The 19,389-nt window shown below is 28.4% G+C and overlaps 1 protein-coding gene across 1 annotated transcript in view; it reads right to left on the bottom strand.

Annotated features, from left to right (window-relative positions):
• LOC113367075 (discoidin domain-containing receptor 2-like) overlaps window positions 1-16,990 on the bottom strand; it is a 111,100-nt gene extending 94,110 nt beyond the window's left edge. Inside the window, exons 1-2 of the mRNA XM_026608704.1 lie at window positions 16,979-16,990; window positions 15,689-15,836 (exon numbers count right to left, since the gene is read on the bottom strand). Of these exons, the coding sequence (XP_026464489.1) occupies window positions 15,689-15,836; window positions 16,979-16,990 (160 nt within the window). The remainder of the gene's footprint in view (window positions 1-15,688; window positions 15,837-16,978) is intronic.
• Window positions 16,991-19,389: the final 2,399 nt, after the last annotated feature.

Raw genomic sequence — 19,389 nt, 5'->3', positions numbered from 1 at the left:
CATTTAATTTCTACGTGGTTTAAAAATTAGATTTTGAAATTATTTAAAATATAATTTATATTAATAAAATCATAATATAATATACATTCGAAACTAATAGTTTCTTATCAAGAAAATCAAATAATATCAATAATGTATTTAAATATAGTTTTATATGCATTTAGGTATACTTAGCAGTGTAAGTTTAAAGCAAAATTGCAATAATTATTCAATTTCTTCTGATAAATTGCTCATAATAAGCTCATTTTTGACTCTTTCTGAAGGTTTTTTCAAAAACTGATTTCTCAAAAACATTTAAATGAAAATGGATAAGCAACTGTGTAAAATGTTTTTTTTAAATCCAGCGACCGAGCCATTTCTTTAGTATTAGCAGAAAAGTGCTAATTTTTTCAAAGGATATCATTTGTGAATTATTCTCACTAGTTTTTGGCAAACGTTTGTCAAGTCGATTCTTTGTAATGGATTGCAAAACCCTAATATTTTCTATGGCGATAGAGTCTAGATCTATTGCCAAATCTTAACGAACATCCAACAATATTAGAGGCCGACGAAAAGTGAGAGAGTTATATAAAATTATCAAAGTTTCGAGTAATGGACTGCACTTTCAGGACATACTGGCTCATGCTTGTACATCATAATTAATATAATTACAGAAATATTAAGTCTTCCTAAAAGATTAGAAATCGCATTGACTAATAAATTATAACGCAAGTGATAAGAATAACTTTATTTTACAAATAAATGATTGGAAATTTTTATAAAAATAGCTAAATCTCAATTGTTATCGATTTGATTTGGAACATTTTCTTATAGCAAAATTGCCACTTCTATCTAGATTATTACTATACTTTATACTTTATTCATATTATAGCACATAAAACCATATTGGAGAGATAGAGATTTATTGTAACAGAGGTAAATAATAACAGACGTTTTTCGAAAGGATTCATGTTTCAGAGGTTTCTTCATATGTTGACATACATTAGAAAAAATTGATGTACGAGTATGTGTATGTGTGTGAGTTTTGTATGGGTACAATTTTTTGTCCACGATTTCTGGCGCACGGATCAACGGATCAACTGAATGAAGCAAAGAATGCAAAAAATTTGAATTAAGACTTTGAAATTCAGTTCGTAATGATGTGGAGAAGTTGTGATTATTTTTGGAAAATACAGTTCAGTCGTGTCGGAAATAATGTGCCAAAAATGGTGGCTTTTGACAGAACAAAGCATCCGATTTGAATAATTCAAAGAACATTTAGCTTCTGTTGACAGTTAAGCATAAGAAAACTATTAGTTGTTTTTATTTCAAAATCTGTTTTTTTTAATTTCTAATTTTTTTTTTTTGAATACCGAAAAAGATTTCATATTAAATTCTATATAAAATTCTAAAGCTCACTTACATACTTCACATAACTTCAGCTTTGCAATTCAGGTATAAGCTTTCACATTTTGTCTACTTCAAACGATTGATGGGAATTACAGTATTTATAAAAATCTATTTCAAAACATTTAATATTCCTCGAATATTTCATTACGAGAGAAGTTCCAGCAATTTGCCTTAAAGCACGATGTCATGCACCACTAGTTAAAATATAACTTTGACTTGATTTGACATTTAAAACATAATATTGTCATAGCTACTGTCCCGTAGGCGGACGCCATAAACAGAATTGTGCAGATGCGTTATATAATTATCTTCATTTATGTGAAAGATCACACCTGGGGTTAGTTGATACAAAACCTCGAGAGTAGTTAATAAGTTGTAACATATAAAAATAGTAAAGTCTGTATGTAGTGAAGCTTATACAGGTTCAAGTGAAGAAGTTTGAATGAAATCAATTTAAAAACGTTGATCAATCTAAATATACTAATTGAAAAAATAAATGTAATAACTAACAAAATAAATTAAATTCACGAGTTGATAAATGTTTTATAACCGAATGACAAAAAAGTGCATGAAAACAGTAAAACAAATTTCTCGTCCATATCTATCAACAAGTTTCGCTCCGCTCTAAGCGAGTAACAGAGAGAATAGGTTAATCACAGTGGCACGAATGAAGTTTTATACGTCACAATGAAAAACATTTACCGAGCGCCATCAAATCGAATTAGCCGGATCGTGAAAAACTACACGGTTTACGGGAAATAGAAAAAGCGCGAGGGAAAGCTCCGAAGCACACGCCGGAGGACGGTTAGAGATGGAACGGGACGGCGCACAGTTCGTCGTTTTTCCACGCGGCTTTTCCATTTTACTCCATTTATGTTTTTGCATATGCGCGACATTCGCTATTCATTTCATTATGTTTTGTATATATATGAAATTATTACGACTGGGAGTTCGTAGGGCAAAAAAAACTCTAATGTTTTTCATTGCGCCATCGCTTTTAATTATTGCAATGGGATGTTTGTTATGCTTGTGAACGCGCGTCAGGTGTTCAAATGGATACGTACACACATTAATAATACTAATGATATTATACTAATTCAAGATACATGAAAACACACACAAATTGAAATATGTATATTTTTCAAGTTTCAAGTCATTCTCATGCGATTGGAAGAAAATTTGAAATAAGTATGTTTTATCCCGCAATTTTAAATCGATTTTAAAAATTCAAAAACTGTTCGAGGGACATTGGTCAGAAATTGGGTTGATTAGTTTTTAGTAAAGATCGGCAGAGCTCGTATTTAAATATGGAATTTTTTTTGGACGATTCTAATTAGTTATTTTTTTATCATAGAGATCATGGTCATACTTAACATTCTAAAATTTTAAGGTCCTACAAAATATGGTTTAATTTTCAAAATTCATCAAAGTTGGAAAATATACATAAAATTTGAGTCAGAATAGTCGCTTGTGTGATGTGATTAGTCAAAATTTGAATTTCGTCAACGTTTTCTCAAGAAAGGTTGAATCGGTTTTGCAAATTTAATAACCATTGAATGGTTTATAAGACGGTCGACCATATCATTTCTATGGAATTATCAAGAAGGTTTTTGTAACCGTTGTCGCAAAAATCTTCCTATTTCAAGTTGTGGATTTGTGCATTGTTTACAAAAATTAATTAATAATTATCTGAATAGATTTATTTTATCTGTGTCATCTACCTAACAAGTAGTTTACAAAACTTCTCTAGTTGTATGAAAAAGTAGCCATTAATTTAAATAATATCAACTACTACATATATTTTATTTATTAGGTTTTTCAGAAAAAATGCTTCACTTTTTTAATCAAAATTAACATGGCAATAAAAAAATTAGTTGAATTATATAAATTCTTTTTAAAGTTCAATTAGTTCTTGTGTAATATGTTAGTTAAAATATTGAGATTTTTGCGAAATTGAACTGAAAGTAGCTGCAAATGGTATTTTTCTTTAAGTCAAATAACAGAAATTTTCCGACATATATATATATATATATATATATATATATATAAATAAATAAATGACATCAGTTCAAATTTATTTTTTACAGGTTTGCAATTATTGCAAAGCTCATTATTTTGATAAACCTTCATTATAATATTTACACTGAAGTAAAGTTGAAAATAAAGTTACATTACATTACACTGAAGTAAAGTTAAAAATAGTTTGAAGTAGACTATAAATACTGTAAATTAGAGTAAGTACTTTAACATTAAACATAATCAGTAAGTACTAAAGTAAAATAAAAAAGTTTATTGTAGTTATAATTATAGCACATCATTAAAAGGTACGCGCTCATGTAAATTGGACTCTAAAAATAAAATAATTGCATAGGTTTAACCTTTAGACTAATACATACATACGTCAATTACCTTAAAGAGCACGTATAAAAATAAGTCCATTCTACTGATTATTTATTGTACTGTAAGAAATACTTAAAATGTAGAAACAATAACAACAAAATCAATCTATACGCCATTAATGAAAGAAATAACCATAGTTTCACGAACACTTATATCAAATACCAAGGCACATCTAAATTTAGTACGATGTCGTTATCTTGAATTATATAACGTAAGGGATAAAGAAAAATACGTTTGATTTCACGAACATAATGATGGAAGTCCACTAATGACAAAGTTCATCAAGTCTATAAATAATGAGACGTCTTATTATCAATAAGAATCCAAAAGACAAAAGACATCTGTATAAGTTTAAATCTATATATATATATTTAAACTTATACAGATGTCTTTATATATAATATATATATATATATATATATATATATATATATATATATATATATCTTCTATATATATAAAAATAAGTCGGGTTTTCCTTCCTGACGAAATAACTCCAGAACGCACGAACCGATTTCGACAATTTTGCATTCGTTGGAAAGGTCTCAAGCTCCGCAAGGTTTATAGCTAAGAAAATTAGTAGTGCATGGCATCGTGCCTTAATGCAAATTGCTGGTACTTCACGCACCGTAATTAAAACTTCGAGAAATGAAAATAATCAACAACTGTTTTAAATAATTTCAAATAGATTATCTACATATATCTACATATATATATGAAAATAAGTCGGGTTTTCCTTCCTGACGAAATAACTACAGAACGCACGAACCGATTTCGACAATTTTGCATTCGTGGGAAAGGTCTCAAGCTCTGCCAGGTTTATAGCTAAGAAAATTAGTGGTGCATGGCATCGTGCCTTAATGCAAATTGCTGGAACTTCACGCACCGTAATTAAAAATTCGAGTAAATGACATTAGTGAGAATTATCAGAATTATGCTTAGTTAAGTCAACGAACAATTCTTGCCGCAAAGTATAATGATGTACACGCACTGAATTTCACCATTCAATCAAAAATTGCTCGCGATTTGGTTTGACTTCAAACGATTGCAATTTCCAGTTCGCCTTGCGTTCGCAATAACAAGTCGCAAGGCCAATCGCTCAGTGTTTGCGAGATAAATTTCAAATAGATTATTTAGAAAATCATTGTTTTTCATATGGGCAGTTATACGTTACCTGTTCACGAGTTGGAAAACCATCCGCTTTGTTTGTGTTAACGTCAGACCCAAAAAACAAAAAATGTGGTTTACCAAAGATCACTTCCATGAAACGGATAATTCGCGGATTCACTTTCATTTACTTAGAGAAGTGCAACTAAAAAACACTTCATTTTTGTTATCAAAATAAATTCATTACTGTTGTGCAATAAAATCATATTTTTTCTTTTCAAATATAAAACAAACAAAAAATTTCTGGTGGCGAAACGGAGTTCGTTGGGTTTGCTAGTTATATATATTTATATAATATATATATATATATATATATATATATATATATATATATTTATCCAAAATAGATCGTGGTGGTGGTATAAGAACTTTATGCAGAGCATAAAATCACGCGATATCATGATTATATTCTACCAGTTTTATTTGTACATTTAGTTGACCCCTTTCCATAAATGTACATATTTGTTTGCAACGTGGCGAATAAAAAACCCCGTTATATCAACATTCGACATTTTTAACAGCATTACCAAAGTAGGACGCGCAATTAAAAAATGCACCAAATGATAAATGAAACCATTAATAAGTTGTACAAATTTTGTGAAACAAACCCATGCAGATTAATTTGCCACAGTGAATGACAAAATGATTTTAGAGATTATGAACATTGAAGTCTATGAATTTGCTGGTTCTTAATATACGAAACAAATTGTGTTACTTAAATGAAAAAAAAAAAAAAAAAAAAAAGAGTAAAATTGATTAAAGTGAATTATCATTTATAAAGCACAGAAGCTTAGCCCCAAATACTTTAACAGTTTGTAGATAATAAAATCTAGTAATAAAATACCTTATTTATATAACTAAAAATGCAGATTCCATGTTTTCCTAGCATGTAACATATAGGTTACATATTTTTAACAAAATATGTCTAACATAGCATAATTTCTTTTGCTATGATTGATTATTCGGTTTGTTTTAAATGGGTTTGATAGTTTGATATAAGAAATATTTATATACATAATTACATAATTATACAGCATAATTTCTATTGCTATGATTGATTATTAGGTTTGTTTTAAATGGGTTTTATAGTTTGATATAAAAAATATTTATATACATATATTAGAACATCTTAGCTATTTCGTTTTCTCTTTGTTTAATTAATTATAAATAAATGTTAGGAAATATCTAAATCAGGTACCAACACGTTATAAAACGGTGGAGACGCCATGTACATTAGGTATTCATTTCAAAAAACGACAATCATATAAATAAATTTTTTTTTTAACTAGTTTAGTATTTTTTGTGAACTATTTTACCTATAATTGCTATTAACAATATTAAAATTATGTTATCCAAAACGTAAGTTTATATCTTTTTTGGTATCTGATCAAAATTGTTATTTCAAGATAATTTTTTACTAAAAATAATTATAAATAGGTAACTTTCTAGAGCTCTATTTGACTCTAAATATACTATTAGTTTATAAAGTCAAAAAAATTATACGAATATAATATATAAAAGACCTCAATGATCCTCTATCGTAAGATATTTTAACCCTTTCCACTTGCGAATTGCGTGACTCGGCGGCATCCGAGTCGAAAGGGTTAAATTAAGTTCAAGTTTATATGTCTATAATTATAAATGAAATGATGTTATTTTTATATCTCCAAGTTTTAACTTATATTGTCTTAAAAGATGTATATTTTGATTGGCAATAAAACTATACAAATAAAAAAGTTTTAACTAAAATAATTAGTTATGTAAATACGTGATTTTTCTGCCTACGTCAGCTTCAATATTTTGCATTTAATTAGACGTCACTCATAGTATAAAACTAGCCAATTTTTCTCTAACAAAAATTACTTCTTTGTCTATATTTAAGAGAATTGAAAATCTATTTGCAGAAGCTAGCAAAAAATGGTAAATTTTTACTGCAATTAGATTGTAAGTAAATAGAAGTAACGGTCTCCTGTTCGCAATCCAATTTTTTTTCTTGATACATAATTTACTTGTTTTATTAAGATTTATGAACATAAAATTTAACAGTAGTCAAGTTAGTAGAAAATGGATAATTATTACACTAAATAACTGCTAATGGAGAAATGTTCGACTGATGATGTCAGAGTGTAAATAATTTAATTCTCTAAGACGTTTGTTAACATGCAAATATCCCCATCTGTTCTGCTCGGGTCCATTCCTAGTTGGGCTTTACATTTGCATTCGGCTCCTGTGCACTTCGACAGTGATATTATTGTCTGAATGGTATCCTAGCGGTCTATGTCTATACTCAGGTAACAATACAATACTTGATGCAAAACAGCATGTTGAAATCAAAGATATTCGTCTTAAATCGCAAGGATTTCTGAATGCTTTGTTAATTGTATTGTTCGACTCGGTTTACAAGCAATGTCTATGTTTTGAATCGTTGCTCGAGTTCCGTGAAAAGCAGCAACTGCTAGGAACATTATTTGTGAAACAATATATTTATCCTTATATTCATTCATACGAGAAGGATATTATTCTGCATTGTAACTAGAGAATACAATGCCTAAAATAATCAATGCTAGTATTACTGCATTTTTAACTTCCCGTAGGGTAAGTTATTGTAATGGGCCGAAAATCGGAATTGAAAATTTTTACATTTCTCGACGTTTTGAAGGTTTCTGAACATTTTGACATACCTCAGAAAAAATGGATATGTGTGTATGTATGTATGGATACAATTTTTCGCCAATTTTTTTTTTTTTTAATTTTTGGTATATCGAAAATAATTTCGATTTCATTTTTAATTCGGACTATAGTTCTATTATACTTTGAACAAATAATTTTAACTCTGCAATTCAGTTTATATAATTCTTATAAATATTAGACAATGTCACAATATTTATAATAATCTATTTGGAAACATTCAATATTTCTCGAATATTTCGTTACGGTACGGGAAGTTCCAGCAATTTGCCTTAAGTAACGATGCCACCCACCCCACTAGTTGTTTTTAAAATCGGTAATACCGGTAAAAATGCGATATGTTATTTTAAAAAATGTAACAAAATGCATAAATGTTCATAATGTTCATAATGAAATTAAAAACATTTGTACACAGTAATAATTTTTAAGCGTAATGAAAAATTCCTTTTTGAATATATTCTCATTCATGTAATTTTAACGCTTTGTGGATTAAATTAAAATAAAGTACAATTACATAAGTCTATACATCTTAAAAAAGAAAATTCCTGCTACGTATTTCACTTATTTTTCTCACAAAATTTTTATGCACTGATAAGATTACTACAATATCATTTCTAGAACACTTGGAATCAGTTATGCATAATATACAAATGCACGACTCTTTGTTTTACGATCTGACATAAACCCGGCAGGTTGTCACAGCGATTCTTAAAGTAATTTCGAAAACTCATTTCTTAGTTCTGAAATTATTTTTGCACATAATATTCTGCTTGAATATTCATTTGTTAGTAGTTATAGTTTTTACTATAGACTCGTATTCGATGTTCAATTTTAAACGTATATTTATATTCACTTGCTAATTCAATTCACAATGCTTACATTACAAACAATTATTCAAAATATAACATATTTAATGAATTTTTATGTGTTATCACTAAGTTTACAGTAATAAAGATCAATTCAGTTACCCAAAAGTTAGGCAAAAATATTAGTAATATTGTAAGTTAAATATAATAAAATACTGATATAATGAAATACGAAAATACAACTTTCATATTAATAATAGTAAATATATTACTATTATTGATAGTACTATGAAATTAGAAAAAAAAATCGCGAGAATTTCAATATTACAATATACTGATTATAAAGTCGTTATTGAGTAGCACTACAAAAGTTTAAGATATTTATAATTTTGCATAATTCAAACTCGTATACTACTCGTGCGTATTTTACAATTAATATGCTAACTATTTATAGAGCTAACAATTTATACAAGTATGTGAATTAAAATACCAATTTATTATTTTCATCTCAAGTGATAGGGGTTGGCGGCCTGAAGACTTTATTAAAAATTTTAAATATTTTTCGGTTAATTTTTATTTTTTCACATAACCCAAAATTTTTTACCTCCTAGAACAAAACCCTATTTTGTAAGAATTATTACATTAATTATTTATTTTTCAAGTAATTGGTAATTAGTAAACTAGCAGACAGGCAGACAGATAAACTGAAAGATAGGTAAACAGGTAAACAAATAAATAGGTAAAGAGGTAGATAGATACATACGTACACAGATGAACAGGTAAACAGGTAAATTAGTAGATAGGTAAACCGTTGGACAGATAAGTTGGAGGATATGTAATATAGTAGAGAGAACAACTGGTAGATAAACAAATATGTAGACAGAAAAGATTGACAGGTAAATTGGTAGACATGTAAAATAGGTTGACAGGTAAAATGGTGGATTGATAAATAGGTTGAATTGCAAATTGGTAGACAGGTAAATTGATAAACCTCTAAATTGTTGAACAAGTAAATTGTTGAACAGGCAAATTGGTAGACAGGTAAATTAGTAGACTGATAAAAAGGTTGACAGGTAAATTGGTGGATTGGTAAATTGGTTAGCAAGAAAACTGGTAGATAGGTACAGAGATAGACAGATAGTCATATATATATATGATATACACAGGTAAACTGGAAGACAAGAAAACTGGTAAACTAGACGTAACAAATATGCATTTTTGTTGAGATTTTGGGTACAGCTAATACCAAATAATATTTATTTAACACTCTGATGACTTTTTATAATAAAACCACTTTTCGTGAGGTTAGAACAATTTAGAATGTTCTTACTTCTCAGAAAATTTAATTTTAAAATTCATGAGCAGAAAAATCGCCACTCACTGATTATAAAGCCATTAGGATAATTTGAAGTACTTGAGCATTTTTGAAACCAAAATTTATTTTCCATTAATGTTTAGAATCTTTGTACATTGGCACGGGCAATATCAGAAAGGCCGCGGATTCCAATATCATTTCGGTCAATAGCCGAGGCCACTACATGATGGTTTTATTCCTGGTCGTATAGTGCTCGGTATTGCTTCCTGAGGTTAATGTCTCCGTCATTCATAAATAAATAAATAGTCAAGCATACACATTGCGATAAAATACAAACGAAAAAGCTTTGTGAGAGCAAGGATAGCACTTATGATATTGCTCGATGCTGGAGACATCTAGCCAATAAAAATTGCAAAAAATCATGTCGCGTTCAGGACTCGACTAGGACGACGGGACGAGAGTTTTCCAAGATTTTGTTTCTGTTATGGAAATAATTTTAATCATAACATAGACGTAATCATGTGACTGCATAATTTAATTTATCTTATATTAATTAAAAAGAATTATTACTTGGTAATAAACCATTACATTATTAAGAAATTTATTTTAATAACTTACATATTCTAGACATATTCTAAATCTAGTAAAAATATATTGTTTAATCTCCTTTATGAGTGATAAATAACATTTAAATGAGTACTCAAAATCAAGAATCAAAATACTTGAAATTCTTTCTTTTAACAATATTTGTTTGTTAACGACATATTGTGAACTAATGAAAAAACTAGTGGTGATAGCATCATGGCTTAAGGCAAATTGCTGAAACTTTCCGTACCAAAAACTATTTTTGAAAAAAAAACTTTAAAAAAGTTAGATTTTTGAGAAATTTTATTGTTTTAAATGACCTAAAAAATTGTTTTTTTTTTGTATTTTGATTTTTTTGAAAATTTTGCACATTTTGTTAAGCAAGCGCGCTGCATATCTAATTTAGAGTCGAAATATTAAAACAGTATTCTTAGTGTTAATAAATAATGATCGTTTAATAAATTTTGAAGATCTCAACGATTACTTCCCAAATATCAAAAGCAGTTATATTTAGTTAAAAATATATATCAAGTACTTTTATTAAAAAATATTGCCAGTTTAGAGAATGATGAAATAGTTAAAGATTACTCCCAAAAATCAGACAAATTAATTCTACACTTGATTATAAATACATATTATTGTTATCAATAAAAAATGACTATGATTTGCAAACAAGTTAACAATTATCGCAAACATCAGATGCATCAATTTTATACGTAATAAGGAATTAAAACTGATTATATTATATATTAGTAATGCATTTGATTTTTGTGTGTAAACAGTAGCTTTTTCAAAAATTCCGCGGTATATTATTAATAGACATTTTAAAGTAAAATATTTGAAAAAGCTATGGGTAACTTAATTTTTTACTTGATTATGAATAGATGCTGATTGATAATAATAAAAAAATACCGAAAGTTTAGTAAATTAAAAAAAAGGCTAATGGCTAACACAAAATTTCAAAGTCAAATTTCAATTCATCAAAAAAAGCTCTTGAATCAATTTTGAAGGCACAGAATGTTTAAAGAATAGTTGATAAAAGGTTTAATTATTCTCCATAAATATTTATTTAATATGTTATTTATCATAATCATTGAAACAAAGATAAATATAAAATCTAAAACTAATGTTTTAAATATTAAATCATCCAAAAACTAGTTTGTAAAAGCCAAATTAATGTCAAGACTTAGTGCAAGAAGGACTACCTTTTAATAAATAAAAATATTTTATATAATGGTTACCATGAAAGATAAATAGATAAATGTTTATAGATGAAACCGATAAAAGTGGAATATTTTTCTCGCCATAAAGATCTTACAGCAGTTTTAAAAACCCAAAAAAATCTGTATTGAATTAACAGAAAGTTTATTTGATTTTCAATAAATTCTCATTTAAGTGTTAAATTAAGTATTAAATCATCCAAAACTAGTTTGTAAAAGCCAAATAAATGTCAAGACTTAGTACAAGAAGGACTACCTTTTAATAAATGAAAATATTTTATATAATGATTACCATGAAAGATAAATTGATAAATGTTTATAGATGAAACCGATAAAAGTGGAATATTTTTCTCGACATAAAGCTATTACAGCAGTTTTGAAAACCCAAAAAAATCTGTATTGAATTAAGAGAAAGTTTATTTGATTTTCAATAAACATTCATTGAAGTATTATTTATTAGTCATAAAGAAGGTTGAACAATCTATTTTTACTAGATTTAGAATTAGTAATGTAATTAAGATATATTAGAATTGTTATAGTACATATATTAAAATGATATATAAAAATTATTGTAAAATATGAATATAAATAAGTATAAATAAATATAAATAAGTCAAACAGCTAAAGTAAAGTAGTAAATTATTTAAAAGTGCAATTTTGAAAAGCCAAAATTGGAAATTTAGGATTGTTTTAATATTTATTAATATTAATTTTGATTTGTGGTAAATAGTTAAAGTTTGTATCATTCAAATTCTATCAGAAACTGGAATAAGTTTGAGAAAATTAAAGATTATACCTGGTACTACAATTAATAGAATTTACGATTATACGCTTATTGTGTTTTTATACTTATTGTAGTTAAGCTATTTATTTCAGAAAGAAAACTATCACATTATTTATCACAGTTTGAAAATTGTAAACTATTAGCTCTAACTTTTTTGAGAATCACAAATAAAAGTATAATTACTTAGCAATGATTTGTCAAAAATTTGTCAACAGATTTAAATAGCATTAGGACCGTTGATTTGAATTGTGTTTTGATTTGAGTAACAATTGTATTGGTTCGACGTACTTCTATGTTTTAGTTAACAGATTAAAATTTAATATCTCATTATCCTTAGTCAGTGATGTTAATAAATAGCTAATGTGCCATTCGTTATATGAACATGTACGAATCCAGACATATGACATTTATCCCGAGATCAGACAAGTTCAACTGTCGAGGTCTCCGAAAAGTTCTCCTTATTTATGCATGTGACGTAGGTCGTTTGACCTTCCGGCGCTTCTGCCAGAATAGTTGACAGCCCAGGGAAATTGGAAATACAGAATAACTGATGCATTCCTTATTACAAAGAAACATGTTTCATTTTTTTATTAACGTCTAATTCTATAAAAAATTATATATGAAAATAAATTACCTTAATTGCAAATTATTATTCCTCAATTGCAATTGCATTCATTGTGAAGTGATTTCAAATTTATTTTGTAACGCAGCAACAAATTGAGAAATTAATTGGAGTTACAATAGACAAATTTTATTCTTGTTCTATTTAAGCAGGTGATAGCTAAGTTTTATACATTTGTAAACAACTGTGTGTGTTTTGCTCAATGCCAAAAATGTTGATATTTTTGCTATTGCATATACTTTTATCAATAATGTTATTCAAATATTTCTGATTCTGATATGAATATGTTCGAGCTGATTTTTGCCTAGATATACTGTATTTTTACAAGAACTATAAAATTATTCATTATAATATCATCAACGATATAAATTATCGTTGTGATGAAGTTAATTTCGTGTAAACAGTATAATTACTTAAAGCCAAATTGAATCTTCGTGTCCCTACTCTATATAATACATGTCTAAAATGCATTTAGTTTTTTTAATTAACTCCTTATTCGAAACTGTTGGATATATATTAAAGTATCAACTAATACTGGCTATCCAGCCCTATTATTATCCATCGATTGATACATATGTTTCTAGCACACCATTCTCTGTGCCATAATTTACCAGGATCAAACGTTTTATCTAACAAACTATCTAACAAATTCGTCTGGATTTGAATTCTCCATCTGCAACCGATGTAAAGCACCGAGATGAGATATGCAAACTATATGCTTATATAGTTATTCGCTTTGAATTAAGTTTGTAGCTGGAGGCGAATTAATTGAAACTTAGTTTTATGAGCAAATAGTTATTCAATTACAATTTTCAGTTATTAGGGTATTTTATTTCTGATCAAATGATAGAATATATATTATGGATATTTTGTTATAGATAGAAGGTTATTAAAAAGTACTACTAGTACTAAAGAGTTATTGTAAATTCTAATAAATGCTAATAATAAGGTGACCATACGTCCCGGATTGGCCAGGACAGTCCCGATTTTCCGCCTTGCGTCCCATACAAAATCCATAAATTTTGTATTTCACAATGGTCAAATAATGTAGTTATGATTTTGTGAAATTCCTTTAAATTAAAGAAAAACGTTGGATCTTCTCCTTCTTACACGGCCCATGAGGCAAAAAGGAACGAATGACAAATTTCGAGAGAAAGCTAGTGGTGTTTGGCATCGTGCCTTATGGCAAATTCCTGAAACTTCTCGTACCGTAACGAAAAATTCCATAAATACTAAATGTTTTTAAATAGATTATTATAAATACTGTAATATTGTATAATATTTAAAAGAATTATATAGACTGAATTCAAAAAAATTATTTAAGTATATATTTTTAAAGTATTCATTTAAAGTATATAAGTGAGCTCTAGAACTTTAGCCAGAATCAAAATTAAAATCTGAACTATTTTTGATATAAAAAAAAAATAAAAAAAAGTTGTTTGCAATTGTTTTGTCCACACAAACAGAAAGTTTTTTAAATCATTCCAATCAGATGCTTAGTTCTCTCAAAAACGGCCATTTTTTGCGCATTTAGCTCTATACTCTCAAAATGATTGGACCTGCCTTTGCCAAAAACTAATCACCACTTCTCCCAATCATTACATTACAAATTGAATGTTTTTTGGATCATTCAAATCGGCTACTCAGATCTCTCAAAAACTCGGTTTCTATTTTCTGCACTCTTTGCTCCGTATCTCCGTAACGGCTGGACCTGCCTTTGCCAAAAACTATTCAACACATCTCACTATCAATAGGAATCGAATGTTTTTTGAACCATTCAAATGAGTTGTTTCATGCGCCCGGAAACAAGAACGAAAAAATGTGGACACACAAAACACACATACACATCTATTTTTCCAGAGGTATGCCAAAATGTTCAAAAGTCTCTGAAACGTGAATATCTGCAAAATTTTCATGTTTGATTTTCGAACTATTACTATAACTTACCCTACGGGAAATTAATAAATGAAGAAAATTCGTATATTAATAACAATTTAATATAATTTAACTATAAACTGCATGCTGTTATTACTATTGAAAATATGGTTAAATAAAGTTGTTCATGATGTTTAAGTGGGTAATTTATTTACAAAATACTAGTCCATTACAAAGAGGTTTTACGATACAAAAATACATCGTACATGTAAATGTGATTAGCAATTGAGTATAAAACCGATGTTCGTGGTTCGATTATCGCCGTCGATGTATCTTTAATTTCCGTTTTGGTTGCACTAACATGCAATTCGAAACTGGCGGGCATTTACGTTTAGGTCTCAATAGTGTTCTATATAAAAACATGATTGATGGGGGTAAAAATATACCCCTGTGCATTCTGGGTATGTGCATAGATTTAAAGTTTCTCGAGGGAATTATGTAAATTACTTTAGAGTATGTTTAAATAACGGATAATACTACTCTGAGCATTACTTTCGATTCGATTCAGGGAATATTTTTTTTGAGCATTTGTTCTGTTTATAATACCTGTAAATAATTTTTAAGTGCCCAATAAGATGCACAGTCCTTTTCTAATTAAGATTCAACAGTTTTTTGTATAACCTTTGAATCTTACATATGTGGTGGTAAACCTTTATAATAATGTGATAATTTCGATTTCATGTAAGTTCAAGATGACTCAGCAACAAAGAATTTTTTTCATTTTGTGTCGGTGTAATATTTACGTATATAAATTAAATGTTTCAAAATGTTACATACCGTCATCCATGCAACCAAGTAATTCGGCACGCAGACACACTGTTCTTCTATGCAGACTGTGCGGAAACAGGCGTACTTTACTTGCAAATATTGGGGGCAATAAGCGATGCTCCACTACTGAAGCTGTATCACTGTTGCCAGTCAATACCTGAAAATATACATAATTATTATATAATTACATAATATAAGCACAGAAATAAATAAAGTTTCATGTGGACATTGCATATTAGGTACTTGTAAAAGTTATTTATAGGGTTCTATAAATTTCAAACTAATTTTTATCAAAAATGCTTATGATGGTAACCTATTAGATAATCATCTATTAAGATTTATTTTCATCATTGAAAGTCCCCGAGTAATAATCAATATCTCAAAAACACGTAATTTTAGTTATTTTTAAATACAATATTTGAAAGTGGAGGGCAAAATAAATGTATAACCAGCCATCACTTCGAGTTTAACGACTACGCTATCAAGGGATAAACGGTAATGTTTGAAATTCCATAACATAAGTATTTCTTTTGTTGTTAATTTTTTTCGTTGTAAATACTGCTGTTTAGTTCATGAGGCCTTAATATAAGGTTTAAGCTTAATCCTGGTTTTGCACCTTATGTCCCGGGTTTTTCTCAAAGCAATATTTGTTCCGGAACTAGATCTTTTGTTTCGGACTGTCTCGGGTTTTGAGAAGTATAATATAATTATAATAGAAGTCTAATTGATTATTTACTTTTAATTGATAATAAAATTACAACTCCCTATCAAATATCTGAAAACGTAGAACTAATATGCTTATATGGAAAAGTAGGGTTAAAAAAACATTCTTAATTTTGTACTTTTATTTCCAATTCTACAAAGATTAACAGAAATTATAAAACTGAACTTTTTGTATGCATGGAATAAGTGCTAATTTTTTTTAAATAATTATGAAGAAAATTAAACTTAATTAAAATTGATAATTATGAAGATAATAAGTTTGAAAGCTGAAAAAACATATAAAAATCTAATGTTATTTTCAAGTTAGATTAAACAGAATTTTTCATATAACCTTTATATTAGTTCACATGTGGGAGAGGCAAAAAGGACCAACCTTTACCCTAGCAAAGGTATAAACATAACATAACATGATGAATTAGCTGGGAGTTTTCCTTAACATTGTCACAAAGTTGGTTGTTTGACATGTTTACTATTATTATTATTTGTATTCAAGTTTAATTTGCAATCTTTATTACATTGAGCAGAGAATGCTGACAAGTATATGTTAAAATAAGGTGATTACAAATTAGTAGATACCCCAAGTGCCATATCTACTATGGGTAATTGAATAATAATAGTAAAAAACTGAAAACAAAAGAAAATAAAACAATAAAATATAGTAAAATTAAAATATGCCCCGGCGTTTTTTTAGTAGTTCCCCAAAGATGAATACCGTAGATCCACACGGGTTGGATCACCGCCTTATATATAAGTAATTGTTGTAAATTGACAATTCTGATTTTCTGTTTGGGAGCCAATTTTTGAAAATTTTATCCATCTGTTTTTTTGTTCTTTATGTGTATTTTCCAATTCAGTTTCCAATTTGATATATTTTATTTGCCGTCATATAACAGGTTTACATTATACAATATAATCGCTCAAATTCAAATTAGATCTTAATGCTCCGCCTACCATATCGCAACATTTATAGTATTTGTGACTTGAATTGTAGACTCTTTATATTCAGTACTAGTTTAAATCACCGAGATATTTTTGTTGCAAATCGCAAAACAATCTAATGAAATAATTGAATTTTGTTTGATAATTTGAAGCAGCAATTAACTAAAATAGTAACTTAACTGTTTTTATGAATTTTGTACGTTGACAGTGTTGGCACCAAAGCACGAATATAAACGTTAGAGAAAAACCAAAAAATAACTGAACTAATAATTTTTATGCTTACGCCATTATTTTTGATTTTTGTCCTAACATAGCAATTAATATTTTTACATTATGACGGGACAAAATTTATAGTTTAAACTTTTGGCTCTCAAACTTCCTTAAAACTACGTTTCAGTTTCAGTTTAGTTTCAGGATCGAATCGATCGATCATATATTACATACAGGTAACCAAGTAACTGAACTAAATAACACTTTGATACGCAGTTCATCATCGTATCTGCTCTGCTCTGGAACTGCAAAGTTAGGAACTTGTGCATCGCGCAAAAGCTACTTCTGCGTCGAGATATAACGCCGTTTGAGATTTGATTATCGTTTAGACGCTGATGGATCCAATTTGATACTGAACGCTGGATATACAACTCTAATTGATAATAAAGCAAATATATTGCTCTACGAATCGTATACAATGGTTTAGTTGAATAATTTGAACAGCACGGGGTTCGTCCCCGATATTTATAGAACCACAATGAAGAAACAAAATTGCATGTTTCACTAAAGATATTATTAACTTCCCGTAAATTTTTGCATTTCTCGACGTTTTGAAGGTTTATGAACATTTTGGAATACATTAGAAAAAATTGATGTGTGTGTGTTTCGTGTGTCCACATTTTTTCTTTCAGGTTTTAGGGTGCACGGATCAACCGATTGATGGGGTAATGCGCTGATTAGTTTTTGGGTAAGGTAGGTCCAGTCGGTACGGAGATAAAGAGTAAAGAGTGCAGAAAATAGAAATCGAGTTTCAAATGAACGGAGCATCCGATTTGAATGATCTAAAAAACATTGAATTAGTAATGATTGGGAGAAATGGCTATTAGTTTTTGGCAAAGGCAGGCCCAGCCATTTCAAAGATACAAAGCTAAATATACAAAAAATGAAAAATTTCTGCTTGTGTTGAAAAAACATTCTGATTTCAATTTTACATCTGGCTAAAGGTTTAAAGCTCACTTATGTACTTTAAATATTTTTTTTTGACTTTGTGATTGAGTGTATCTTATAAATATAATACAATATTACAGTATTTATAATAATCTATTTGAGAACATTTAATATTTTTCAAACATTTCGTTACGGTACGGCAATTTGCCTTCAGGCACGATGCCATCACCACTAGTTTTCAATAGCTTTAGATTTATCCAAGTTTTGCACTTGGTTTTGTTGGTTTTAGAACATTAACTACTGTGTTTATTTTTGGTTTTGTTGGATTTGGAACTTCAACTAATGTGTTTATTTTACTACTAACTACTTGTGCATGAAACTGATGTGAATGGAAGACCCAAAAGAAAAATTAGTTTTAAAATTGTATGTGTTTCACTATCGATATTTTCTCATATTTATTAATAATTTCACATTTAACGCCGTTTTGCATTAAATTGCTTTAATATATCCACCTGTTTATATATTAGATAGTAAAATAAATATAAATAGAGAACACCTATCCCCCGTTTACACGGAAGATATGTTCCATAAAAACCGTGTAACTCAAAAAATACACTTTTATATGAAAAAATCGTGCTGTACGAAAATCAGAATAAAAGTCAGGTTTTAATATGATGAATATTAAACACATTGAACTAAAATAAATGTTTATTATACGTAATTCAAACACATTTAATAAATTATTAAAACTAATAAAATAAATTTAAGTTTTGAACAAGTTTCCATTTTATCTACATATTTCATAAACAAAGACTACTAAAAATTCATAATTGTAACAATCATTTTGCAGTGTTTGTCGTTTGACAGTAAACAATGAAAATTTATTGTAG

This window comes from Ctenocephalides felis, unplaced genomic scaffold (genome assembly GCF_003426905.1).
Source record: "Ctenocephalides felis isolate EL2017-DRISC unplaced genomic scaffold, ASM342690v1 CF-g0.4_SCAFFOLD_01170, whole genome shotgun sequence".
Classification (NCBI taxonomy): domain Eukaryota; kingdom Metazoa; phylum Arthropoda; class Insecta; order Siphonaptera; family Pulicidae; genus Ctenocephalides; species Ctenocephalides felis.
This window is presented reverse-complemented; position numbering and strand designations above follow the sequence as displayed.